The 13,612-nt window shown below is 40.4% G+C and overlaps 1 protein-coding gene across 1 annotated transcript in view; it reads right to left on the bottom strand.

Moving 5' to 3' along the window:
* RGS6 (regulator of G protein signaling 6) overlaps positions 1 to 13,612 on the bottom strand; it is a 585,661-nt gene that overhangs the window by 524,120 nt on the left and 47,929 nt on the right. Inside the window, exon 2 of the mRNA XM_042990036.1 lies at positions 8,583 to 8,686. Within this exon, the coding sequence (XP_042845970.1) occupies positions 8,583 to 8,666 (84 nt within the window). The 5' untranslated portion in view covers positions 8,667 to 8,686. The remainder of the gene's footprint in view (positions 1 to 8,582; positions 8,687 to 13,612) is intronic.

The following is a 13,612-nucleotide window of genomic DNA, read 5'->3' as shown; positions in this document are numbered from 1 at the left end:
CTATCCCACAATGACTGAAACACTTCATTATTTTCCCTTCATGGATATCTGTTAGATTCTAGTATTTCTTGTTCAAAATCCTGAGAATGGGGACCGAACCCTATGGCTGTGCAAGCTCTCTGTACTGTAAGGGATACTACAAAGACGTGTCGATAGTGAAGGTAATAAACTGACAAAATGTAAAACCTTAGACTCCTTGGAATGAAATGCGGGGGAAAAACTGGAAAAATGAAATGAAGCCTTGAACACACCAAAGGCTTTCCAAATTAGAAAGTTATACTCGTGGAAACACATCATATTAAACCACACTGAGCTATTCTCGACACTAAAAATACCATCCCTTTTCATCTGCGGACACTGATACCACTAGTCCGGGACTTGCCCACACTCCTGCCTCCTGCCAACCAAGAGAATGTGATGGGGTGCTTTTCCTCTGGCAAGTCCAATCCTAGGGGAAAAGGAAAACAGAACAGTTGTTTCCTAAGGCAATAAAAAACCTTCGAGCTATTTAACGAAAGGAATCTTAAAATGCAGATTGAACAATTAAATTAGTTACCCAGAATACTCTCTGAAGTTAGTCCTTGGGTAATTTATTTAATGTTAAAAGAAAAAAAGAAAAGAAGCCCTAAATGTGCAAGAGCAAAAAGCATTTGTTTGAAACATCCTGATTTACCTGACTTTTTAAAATTTTGCTTGGGTTAACTTTTTAAGGAAAATGTGAAAGAAAACAAAGAGGGCTACGAAACAATAAACAGGTAAGGAAACGTGGATGTCTTTATTTTAGATTATGAAAGCCCTGGCATGTGAGAACTGAAAGTATTTTTGAGATCACCCAGCCTAGCTAACCCCTCACTTCAAATGGCAGAGCTCGACTTAAAACAGAAGCAACTCATGCGTGGCCAAAATGAGCTAGTGGTGTGGCCGCAATCAATACCCAGACACCCTGGTCTAGTTACATACTCTTTGTGTGACACTTGACTTCTCTACACACAAGGAGAAGAAGGGCAGGCAATCCAGCTCTACAGTTACTTGGTTCGAAATTTTATTGGTTCCAAGAGACCTTCTGCCATTTCCCAGGTACAACCTGGTGAAAAGATACCTCCTTATTCCCCTCAAATCCACCCTACATCTTAGCAGTCACCAAATCCTGTTGATTCTACCTCCTAAACATCTCTCAAACATACCACTCATCTACATCACCACTGCCATGATATGGCCACCAGTTTTCCCTCACCTGGATTCCTGTAAACTCACCAGACCATTCGACCTACTAATTTTACTATTTCTCTTACACCCTCTCTGCGTAAGTGCATTCTCCACATTGACCATATGACTTCCCCGCTTCAAACTTTTTTGCGGTGAATTTCCTTATGAAGAAAAACAAGGTCTCAGTGGTTTTCCTCTGCTTTGGGGTTAATACCTGCGTGAGTCAGAGCTTTATCAGGAAACAGATGGCACACATAGGACAATTCAAGAAAGGTTTATTTCAAAAAGGACCAAGTATCAAGAAGTGGCAGAGTATAGGAGAACCATAAGGAAACACTCGGAACCTCTGAGTTGTGCAAAACCCCTCACCTAGCAGTGGACCCACAGACCTGCTCCTTCCTAACAGAAGGGATATAAGATGTCATGTCCAAGGCTGGGTTATAAAAGAGTGAGACTCCCACTACCAACCCCCTTTCTTACTCTTCTTCCTTGCTCACTCTGTCAAAACGAGCTGCCATGTTGTGAGCTGTCCCGTGGAGAAACACATGCAGCAAGAAACTGACAGTGGAGGAACGGAGGAATGGAGGCCATCGCCCCACAGCACTAAAGGAACTGAACCCACCCAGCAACCACAGGAGTGAGCTTGAAGTGAGCCTCGCCCCAGGTGAGCCTTCAGATGAAACTGCAATCCCAGCCAATGTCTTGACTGTCGTCTTTTGAAAGACACTGACCCAGAGGACCCACCTTAGATTAATGACCCATGGAAACTGTGACATAATAAATATCATGGTAAAGCCAATTAACCCCATTACATTTTGGGGTAATTGATTATACAGCAATGGAAGACTATACAAACTGGAGCTACCCAGATGCCCAAAAAGATGAGGAGAGGAAAAGGGTATCAGGATCCAGAGGAGAACAGTCTGCCCTGGGAGGAACAACGACCTTCAGTAAAGCGCCACAGGTAATGCAAAACTCTAGAGGGAGCCAGGGGAAGAAATATCTGGCTTTGCTCTTCTTCCTTCCTTTCATCTCTCCCCAGGCTTCTACTGAGCAAATCTGATTCAAAGCCAGAGATGCCAGGATCCCTGCAGATGTAGTCTACCTCCTGGGGCAGAGAGCAGTATGGAGGGGGTAGAACATGGGCATGCAGGCACAAAAGGAAGATTCCCGCATGATGTCCTAAATCTTCGGCATGATGTATAAGGTCCTTTGTGATCCAGTCCTAATCTCCCCAGCTAGCTTTATTTCTCAGCCCCCATCACATCAACCTAGCTCCAAGAGAACAGCCACTTGAAGTTCCCAGAACTCAGTTTATAACATCACAACTCTGTCCCTTTCCATGTGGTAGTCCTTATGCCTCCTACGCTTTTTCTCCCCTTCTCTGCCAGGTTAATTCCTATTCATCTTTCATGAATTAAGGCAGATGCCAAATCCCCTGGGCTGTCTTCTATGACATCATCATCCTCTCTCTCTCTTTTTTGTTTTACTGTTTATTTTTGAAAGAGAGAGACAGAGCGTGAGCAGGGGAGGGACAGAAAGAGGGAGACAGAACCTGAAGCAGGCTCCAGGCTCTGAGCAGTCAGCACAGAGCCTAAGGCAGGACTCAAACTCACGAACTGCGAGATCATGACCTGAGTCAAAGTCAGATGCTTGACCAACTGAGCCACCCAGGCGCCCCCATCCTCTCTCTTGATATGAATTTCATGACCCTTCTACCTCCTTCATCATCCCTCGGCTCACCTCTACCGATGGCCTCTTGCGATTGTCTGGTTACCCATCTCTGCTCCATTAGCCCACGGGTTTTTTTCAGGGCACAGACCTTATCTTGCATTCCTAGCACCTAACGGTGTCTGGCACACAAATGATACTCGATACATATTTGCTGATTAGATGGTTTCTAGTCCTTACTGTGCCTTGGTCACCAGAATCTGTAGGTTCCCTGACTCTCGGCTGCGCTGGCCACCACAACTGCCTTCTGTGAATTCCAAAACAGTGTCCTATTCCCAGCGTGCTCATCAGGCTTGCCTCTTCCAAGCTAAATGTTTTCCCCTTCTTGCTGCATCCCACTGCCTGTGTAACTAAAATAGGACCACATTTACTTTTTGGAAATGTGCCTAAAGCAGCTTCTGCCCAGGGCTTCCAGGGTCCTAGAACATTAGGGGAAGTGACCTTGGAGTATCAGGTCAACACAAAGGCAAGACCCAAATTCCAGCAGAAAAGGAGTAAATCAGTAGAAACTAGCAAGTGAAGGAAGCCAGCAATGACAGACAAGCACACTGGCGTTTTCTTCTTTCTCTAAAACTTCTAATTCATCCGTAACGCTATATATTACTGACAATATCCAGTGCTGCTGACACTGTTCCTGCTGTCTGTCTAACATACAATCAGTACTGCCAAATGATAATTATACAAATGTCTTAAATGTTACTAGCAAGCCAAAGAAACAGGTCACCACCAAGAAGATACTTTAACTGTTGAATGTTAAATCATCGCAACTAGAATTTTTCTTCTGATGCCTAACGACATTAGGTTTTATCCCCGTCCAATTTCAGTTACATAGGACTGTTTGAAATATTTCTAGAAAAGTTCTAAAGACCCTTACACGTGTCTACAGTCTCACAACATTGTTTTGACAACAGAGAAGTGAATTAATCTATGATTAAAAACTTACAGAATGAACCTTTTAAATCATTGCAGAAAAGTATGTTTACAATATTTAGTCCAATCCCCTCACTTTACAGAAGAGGAAACAAAGCCAAAGTAATATTTTATTTATTACGTTGGTGGGTTGGTAGGCACACAGGGTTCATTTTATCATCCTTTTTTCTACTTTATGCGGACACTGAACGTATTCTTTTTGTGTAAGGAGTATTTTGTGGTTGGGAAGGAAGGAGGGAAAAAAGTAGAGAAGAGGAAGTCAAAATGAGAAACAGAGCTGGGAAAATGAAGTTCCCCATCCAGAGAACCAAAGCAGTACGTGTAGGAGCTAGGGCCAGATACCCAGAGCTCTCTGCTCCCTGTTTGGCATCTTCCATCACACCATCCCATCTCCTGACCCAAGTCTGGGTCGAGTTAAGCTACAATTTTCTCCATCCCACTACAATCTAATTGCTCAGAGTTCTACCAAATCAAATCACCAGTCCAGTTGGAAATTTCTCAAGAGACATTATTAACACCACTCAGAGAACTAAACAAAATCAGAAAGCAACCTACTTGTACTCAAAAGAATTCTGGGTTTAAAAAAGAAAGTAAACATTTTCAAAAATCTTTAACCAAGAAGCAAGAGCACCAGCAAGTAGAATGAAGCTTTCGTATTACAAATGTTCAAAGTCAACCCAAGTCAAATCTCTGAGACTAAGCATGAAAAGCAAAGATCCGCCGCACGGTACTCTCACTTATTTAACTTATCCAGTGTCTGCTGAACCCCAACAATGTGGCAATGGTAGTTTGTGGTTGATAATATGGTGGTGGAAGGGACGCCGAGGGGGGCAGTCAGGCCACCTGGACCCAATCATGGCTTCATTGGGAAATTGCTGAGTAACTTCATGCAAGTTATACACCTTCTCCATACTTTACTTTGCTCCTCTGAGGAGGTTACTAAAATCCCTTACATGTAACTCCATGACAGAAGCCTGGTTCTTCTACATCTGAGAGATCTATAAATAATTATAAAATCAAAAACCCACTTCAAAACATTAACTTTCCCATTACGGTGCTACGTGTACTCTACCTGGACATTGTAAAACATACTAAATAAGTGCTTCGAACCCAGATTCTCCTGAGAAAGAGTTTAAAACTCAGGTTCCCAAGACCCAGCTCAGACATATGAAACAAAAATGCCTTGGGGAGGGAGGGAGGGAGGATCTCTTGAGGATCAACATTGTTATAAAACACACCTAAATGATCTGACATCCAGCCAGTTTCAAATATCATCCCTATGTTGGGCAATTCAATGACCCAGGATCTTTTGGATCCAAGAATATTAAAAAAAAAAAAAGGTTAACAGGGTCTGGGTGCCTTAATGAATAATTAAGGTTTTCTTTTAAATAGATTTTTAATGTGACCAATACATTTTTCATATACACCTCCAATCCAAAATGTGAATGTGAAGGATGGAAAAACTAAATGAGAAAGTCTGTTCAACTCAATAAATAAATCATGCCTTGGGAAAGTACAACTTCTCAGAGTTAATGACACAGAAAACATGAAAAGAAAATGAAGAGTATTCTGAAGGTGTAGGCCTGAGAAACCCACCCATCATTACTCATATGTCAGAAGGTTACCACCCTAAATGGCATTTAAAAGTCACAACAACGTTATGGACATAATCATCCCACTTATGACTTGGAAGTTCACCCAAAAGCTCCCATTTCTCTAGATTTGCCTTTTTAAATGTCAGCATGTGAATCAACACAACACAATGCAAGCAAAAACGTCACACTAAAAACATCTGACATGAGAAAGAAACAACCAGAGAAAGACAAAAAGGAAAGTACTATTTGCATAATTTTTAATGTAAATTTTTGTTGTGGACCTCTAAGAAAAGGTTTGGTCTTAGAGCTTACAACTTGACAAAAAAAACACTATAAAAGAGGACTTCCATAGTACGTACATGTCTTAAATTGACCTTGGCTGCAAGGTTTAATCTTTACTGACACCTTGAGGATAGTGTCCTACAATATTGGTTGTATTGGTTGTAGCCAATGGCTGGTCTATAGCACTGCGAGTAGAGAACTAGGTAAATACCCCATGACTGAAACGTAACCATGGCTTAAATTAGTCAAATTAACTAGGTTTAAATGATTCCAGGTCCTAGACCCACACTAAGCAATGCCTTCTTTCTTCCTAATAGATTGAACAGACGTAATATCCCTTTTATAGCAATTAACTGTTATGGCAAATAACATGAACACATAAATATCCCACATGCAAATTTGTCAAAAGGAAGCAAGATATGTTTCCAGTATAGAAACCAAGAGGCTAGTCGTCATATCTTTGAAGAACTATGGTAATTGACAGCTTTGTATCTAAATTAAACCAAGAGTCCCCTGCTACCACCTAAAAAGTAAAAATCAAGTTTGCACAAACCTGTAGGAAGTTTTCCTTTCAACATAATTCCAAATATTCTAGTAGAAAGGTGTTTGCATTGCATGACCTTTACATTTCTTACCAACCTTTAATAACCCATTAGTTTACAATCTCCTGAATAATACAAAAATATCTGTATTGTTTTCCTGTGTCTTAAAAAGGCAACTCACTGTATGAGCATACTTAAGTCAATGTATTAATAGTACCAATATTTAAACATCTTATAATTTATCTCCTTTCTCCAAATGACACTATTTTTATAAGACCCTAAAGAAAAAAAAAAAGATTTCATTAAGTTCCTCATTTACTTTATCTAAATGAATCTTCACAATAACCCCATGAGGTACTGTCCTTCCTCCCCCCCCCCCTTTTATTTTTCTTTTTAAAAATGAAGAAACTGAGGCTCACAGAATTACTAACTAACTCAAGGTCACATCACTAGGAAGTGGTAGCATCGCAATAATTTTAACCTAGGTCTGATTCCAAAGCTCATGTTCCTATGATCTTGGCTTAGGGCTTCCCTGGCGTGGGGTGGGTTAAGACGGTAATGAGGAATACACATCTTTGTATTATTCTGTATGCCTCACCAATTTGTTAGCTGTGTGCATCTCTTTTTTTTTTTATTACACCTTAATAGGCTTCTCTGTTAGAGATGGGTTACCTAAGCATTCTCTTACAAAGCAAAGGATGAAGGAATTTGATACTCAAAGCGAGATTAGTTTTGAGTTCTATTTTTATAAGGAAAGAGAAAAGTTCACCACATTGATCATCCAGGAATATCTAGTTCAACCTTGCCCATGTGATTAGCAGAGATCAAACACACAGTCTTGCAGAATACACAGAACCCAGCAGACAACTCAAATATTTTGTGAAGTGAATGAACATTAACTAATTTTCCTTATTAATAACGTAATCTAGTTAGATCAAATTTTCCCACACATGCGAGCATTAAACGTGTATTAATAAGCAGTTATTCCCTCAAATTCAACATGTGCACGAATAAAACTTATATGCCATATCTCCTTCCTTGAAAACATCCTTCCAAATGTCCCTATTTGAATTAATAGCATCAGTGTCTTGCCAGTGTAACCCAAAGTGGCTATGTAACAGCCATCTTTGATTCTCTATTCCCTCCTAATTCTATATCCATTCAGTTTCCAAGACATTTTTAATTTAGACTCTTTAATTCCTCTGCTCGGTCCCACTCAATTCTGAGGGGCATTTCCCCTGCTAGATTAGTATCCTCCTTCTTTCTCCACCACCACCCCCTCCCCCATTAAGCCTCCAGTCTACCATCACAACAATGTATCTGGCACAGTGGGGCAAGACTCATAATCCCAAAGGGAAATGTTGATTTTGCAACTCCCGGCACAAAAGTTTTTCATGATTAAATTGTCTGTGATTCAACATTCTAAAATCTGGCTCCATCCAAACTGTCTTCCCAAAATCTTACCTCCATTACTCCATGTAACTCACCTATGCCCAAGCTCACTAGCTCTGGTTGCTGTTCACTTTCTCCAGCCCTTTGCCTTTGCTCAATGCATCTCGCCACTGGAATGTTGTTCTTTCCACTTTCCACATAAAGCAGTCCTACCCATCCTTTAAAATGTGAATTCAAAGACCACTCCACCAGTCCACACCTGGCCTCTGAGCCTGGAAGTAATCACTCCCTCCTCTGATTTCATATAATACTGTATTTGCACTTCTCTTTTGGAAATTAACACTTAGACTATTACAGACTCTGCATTTGTGTACATCTCTTGTCTTCACCAACCACAGACATCTAATTCATGCTTACCTCTGTATCTCCCACGGCATCTAGACCAGATCTTATACATACTATGGGTTCAAAAACAATCAGTTGATAAATGTTACACAAAGGCCTTGACACTGAAGGAGAATACGTCTCCATCTGCACTGCTTAGGCAATCTCTGCGTTTAAAGAAAACCAAAGCGGGGGAGCCTGGCTGGCTCAGTCTGTAGAGCATGCGACTCTTTATCTCAGGGTTGTACGTGCAAGCCCCACGTTGGGTGGAGAGATTACTTAAAAACAAAATCTTTAAAGAATATCAAATCATATTTTTCAAGTGTTCAATATCAAGTATGACAAAACCTAACTTCTTTGAATTTTAGAATTGGAAAATCAGAGGACATGAGAAGAAAATGATATTCATTTATCAGTTTAAGCAGAAAACATTTGTCAAGCTGTCAACCATCAGTCAACCCTACACGGAACACAAACACATACACAAGCAGCACCCCCAGCATTCAATAAGAGGCCTTACTTTGCGGTAGACTATCATGTTTGGAGAACTGTCCTCTGGGTCAGCAATCCCCACTGCTCTTTGATCCCCAGATCCCTGAGCCATCCCGGATGTCTTCACTCACACTGCAAAAATAAATGAATAGACCGTTAAGACATGAAAAAATTATACAAAGAAAGTCCTGCCATGCAAAGAAGTACCTTTTGGCAGGTGATATGAAAATAAAACATGATAAATTTCTCATTTTTCCACATTAATTTAAGCAGTATCTTAAAAAAATATATCTAGGGGATAACTGGGGTCTTGATCCATATACATTCTTCTAATCCCAAAGCAACATGTTCTTTATTTTCAGCCCAGAATCATGTACCCTAGAGGTGAGCTTATGCCGTCTTAAATAATCTCCTGAGGACAGATGAAGCCAATCATTGTGATGTTGATTTTGTCTTACCAAAGCTCGCTTCTTGATTAATTCTATGCACTCAAATCTGAATATTTTACTAGGGAAATGCAAATCAAAACCACAAGGAAAAACCACTTCATACCCACTAGGACAGTCATACTAAAAGAGAAAAACCTCAAATAACAAATGTGGCAAAGGATGTGGGGAAATCTGAACACTTGTACCTTGTTGATAGGAATGTAAAATGGTTCAGTTGCTATGAAAAAACAGTTTGGTGGTTCCTCAAAAGTTAAACATAGAATTACCATGTAGCTTGAAACTTCAACTATACCCCCAAAGAACTGAAAACAAGTATTCCAACAAATATTTGAACACAGATGTTCCCAGTAGCACTATTCACAATAGCCAAAAAATGGAAACAGCTCAGTGTCCATCAATCGATGGATAAACCAGATATCATCTCTCCCTACAATGGAATAAAGTTCATCCATAAAAAGCAATAAAGGGCTGATACATGCTACAACACAGATTGGTCTTGAAAACATTATGCCTAGTGAAAGAAGCCAAACACAAAGGTCACTGCAATGGACTGGACGTTTATGTCCCAACAGAATCCATATGTTGAAATCCTAACCCCTGGCTTGATGGTATTAGGAGGTAGAGCCTTTGGGAGCTGATTAGTGCCCTTATAAAAAAGACGCCCAGAGAGCTCCCTCCCACCATATAAGGACACGGCAAGAATAAAGTCATCCATGAACCAGGAAACAGACTCTCACCACACACCAAATCTTTTGAAGCCTTGATCTCCAGAACTGTGAGAAATAAATTTCTGTTGTTTATAAGCCGGCCAATCTAGGATATTCTGTCATAGCAGCCTGAACAGACAAAGGCAGTCACACATTGTAGGATTCCATTTACGTTAAATACCTAGAATAGGTAAATCTATCGAGACAGGAAGCAGACAGGTAGTTTCCAACAGCTGGGCAGAGGATGGAATGGGGCCACTGCTTAATGGACTTGGGATCCCCTCTGAGATAATGAAACATTTCGGAACTAGATAAAGGCGATGGATGCAGACCATTGTGAATGTATTAAATGCTACTGAAATGTATGCTTCGAAGTCGTTAATTTTAGGTTGTGTGAATTTTACCTCAATTGAGTAAAATGAATATTTTTTAATTTGACCTTTTTAAAAAGCCTCAAAAGATAACAGTGACAACATATGGAATTTTTGGGTAAAGAAGTTCAGTTCTTGGTATCACACTATATTTGCTGTGTGACTTCGCACAAGTTAAATAACCTATTGGGTTCTCTTTGTTAACTTCCTTTTAAAACAAAATGTTGAATGCCTGCTGTGTACCCAGAACCACACCAAGGCAGCTCTCTCTACACTGCTCTCGTCAGTAAAATGTGAATTCTACTGAGTATTCACAGGTAAGGGTCTAATAAACTGAGTGTAAAGGTATCATATAAAGCCATAAAAGTCCTATACAAATGTTATCTCTAAGCTAAGAGCCTGCCTGGGTTATTTGCACAAAATTCATAGGCTTTTCATCAAAGAAACTTTTACAAATACCACACTTGACAGAAAAGGCCATTTCAATTTAAAATAAAAGCTCAGGAAATATTTTATTATAAAATAAGTTGGTACCAAAGGTCATTCCATAAAAACAAATTTGGGCAGAAGATGGGGAAGAGATAGGAATTTGTCATTTGTGCTAAGAATTTAAATGCCCAAAGTATACCGTTTGAATGTTGCGTGCTTTCTTCGTCATTTGTGAATTAAGATGCATTTTAAAAGTTAGATTACATGAAGAGATAAAGAACGTGCTTTTACCTCTATGTACTGTAATATCAGGGTTTCTGTGAATATAGTGTTACATGGAAAAGCTAGTTATTAATTCCAATCAGTGGCTTTTAAAGTTAAATGAATAACACACTGTTTTATTTTTAATGAACAGCTACTTATTTGCCTACTCCTTTGCCTCAATACAGAATACGACAGAACATGAAAAACAAAAACTGAGTCCATTTATGTATGCTCATTTATCTATGCAACAGAGGCATTTTGGGTCTCTGGCTTTATTTTTAAATGAACACTTGACTTTAATGACCATATTATCTCTCACCATAATAATGACCATATTATCTCCCTTGTTGTTATAACAACAAGGTTGGGAATGACCTATAAACAATCCTGTTAGCCCTGCCTTCGCCTCTTCCTGGCCAATTCCCCCAAAACACACACACGCACGCACGCACGCACAGAAACATTTCTAGTGTTATAATAGGCTGATGGTCCAGGACTAGGACTTTAGACTACCAAGTGCAGGCAGACAAGTCTCCCTATTAGGAATTTCAGTGAATCTAGTATATAGTAGAAAAACTTCTATTTTTGGTTCCTCTGGCAGCTCAATGTCATTCAACTTTTCTGTGTCTAGAAAGAATCATTGCTAAAATAATGATATAACCACTTTCAAGCCCATGCGTCAACAGATGTTAGACAAATGGGATGCAAAACCTACACAGGTAAGGATGTTCTAATTACATTCATTGACTAGGAAGCTAGGGCTCGTGACATTAAAGGGCTAGATTCTCATTCGTTACAATATGTGAAATATTTATTAGTTTTTTTAAGTTTAATTATTTATTTTTTGAGAGAGAGAATGAGACAGCATGAGCAGGGGAGGGGCAGAGAGAAGAGGAAGGGAGAGAATCCCAAGCAGGCTCCGCACTGTCGGCACAGAGCCCGACATGGGGCTAGAACCCACAAACCATGAGATCATCACCTGAGCTGAAATCAAGCAGACACTTAACCAACTAAGCCACCTAAGCACCCCTAAAATATTTATTTTTAAATGAAATATGATAGAAATGAAATAGGAATAGTTTAAATTTCATGGTAGTGAAAACCAAAAACTTCATCTTATTTATGCTACATGTATATATGTACACAGTAAATAATTCAGGGCCTTTTATTTTAATATTTAAAGAACGTGAATGTTTTTCAGTACAAAACTACATTTCACAAAACTACAAAACTACACAAAACTACATTTCAGTAGAAAGAAACACAAAACTACATTTCAGTAGAAAGGAAACACATTAATGATATTCTTTTCCTAAAATGGCTTACAGCTAACCAAGGGAGAAGCTAAAAACGTGTTCAGGGCTTGAGTTTTGAAAACTCCAAGAAGAGACAGACAGGTGCACAGTGGTTACAAGCTGGAGTCTGTTATCAGACAGATCCACATCCAAAATTAGTTTGCACCACTTCCAAGCAGTGTGATCTGGAACAAGTTACTTCACCTCTCTGTGCCTGTGTTTCCTTATCTGTCACTATAGTCCCAGAATAGCGGAAAGCCTTCTGAACTGGGTGGCCTGGGTCTCGTACCTTGTGTGCAGTTGACCAGCTGTCAGAACCAGGTCAAGTCACAACTTCCCCGGATCCCAAGTGGACAATAGCTGTAAAACCCCACATCTCCAGTGTTCCTTCCAGCTCTGCCCTGGAACCTCAAAACTTTCCTTCAAATGCTCATCAGAATGTTCCGTACCACCTCTCTTTATCCTAGCCCATGTCCTCCATTTATGGCATCACTCATGCTGAGCTTGTCAAGGAATCACCAAACTGCTGGAGTGAAGCATCCTCTCCCAGACTCAGCATCCCCAACCTTGAAGCGATTTCTGTAATACCACCACCCACCACCAGGGGCAGTGGGATTCAACATCTCTTCTTGGAGCAACCGCCCTGAGCATCCACTCGTAAGGTGGGCTGGAGATATGAAGATATGGTAGGCCCTGGAGATATAAAGATAAATCAGACACAGATGATCTCATTAAAGTGTTGAGAGTCCAGGAAGAGTGACAGACATGTCCACAGAAACAGGACGTTGTAATGTGTGGGTATTTGGCTATGCCGGCGCAGGGCAGAAGCTGGCAACTGAGATGACAGCGAAGGAGTCTGGGGGAACAGGAGACTGGGGGAAGCAGAAGAGGCCATTCCAGCCTAGGGGACAACACAGGCATCAAGCATGGCCACGTGAAGCCCCAGAAGCTGTAGGCACCCAAAAGAAAAAAAAAAAAACCATGAGGACTGATCTGATCTCAAGGAGATTAAATGGGACAAACGTGGAGTGAGAAATAACAGGGCTTTGCACCTCTCTTCGTTTACTTGTTTATCAGGAATCTCCTCTACTAAAGCCAGTTCTGCTTGGGCAGAGTCTTTGTTGGTGGGGTTCATCCTGCACCTAGAACAAGGTGTGGCACACCTCGTAGGTACTCAGATACTTTTGAATGAATGATGGAATTGATAAGATTCTACCAAGATGCAGCGCACTCCTTCTGGAATACCCATCCAGATAACAAGCCACTGAAACTGCCCCACAAAGAAGGCTCTTTCTTGACAAAGACCTACGGACAGAATCACACTTTTCCCCAGAATTTATTGATATGGGCCAGCCCTGAACTCAGGAATCCACTTTTGGAATCCATGAGCAATTTAGATAAGAAGGAACATGTGGGAGGATGGAAAGTATAGTGAGGAGACACCTTGTCAATAACAGAACAATTGAGTATCTATGACTCAAACTGATTAGTAAATCTTCTGCAAGTCGGGACTGCAATTTACTCCAAACTTCTATTTCAGTTG

Source organism: Panthera tigris, chromosome B3 (genome assembly GCF_018350195.1).
Source record: "Panthera tigris isolate Pti1 chromosome B3, P.tigris_Pti1_mat1.1, whole genome shotgun sequence".
Classification (NCBI taxonomy): domain Eukaryota; kingdom Metazoa; phylum Chordata; class Mammalia; order Carnivora; family Felidae; genus Panthera; species Panthera tigris.
Note: the sequence above shows the minus strand (reverse complement) of the source record. Positions and strands in the feature narration are given on the sequence as shown.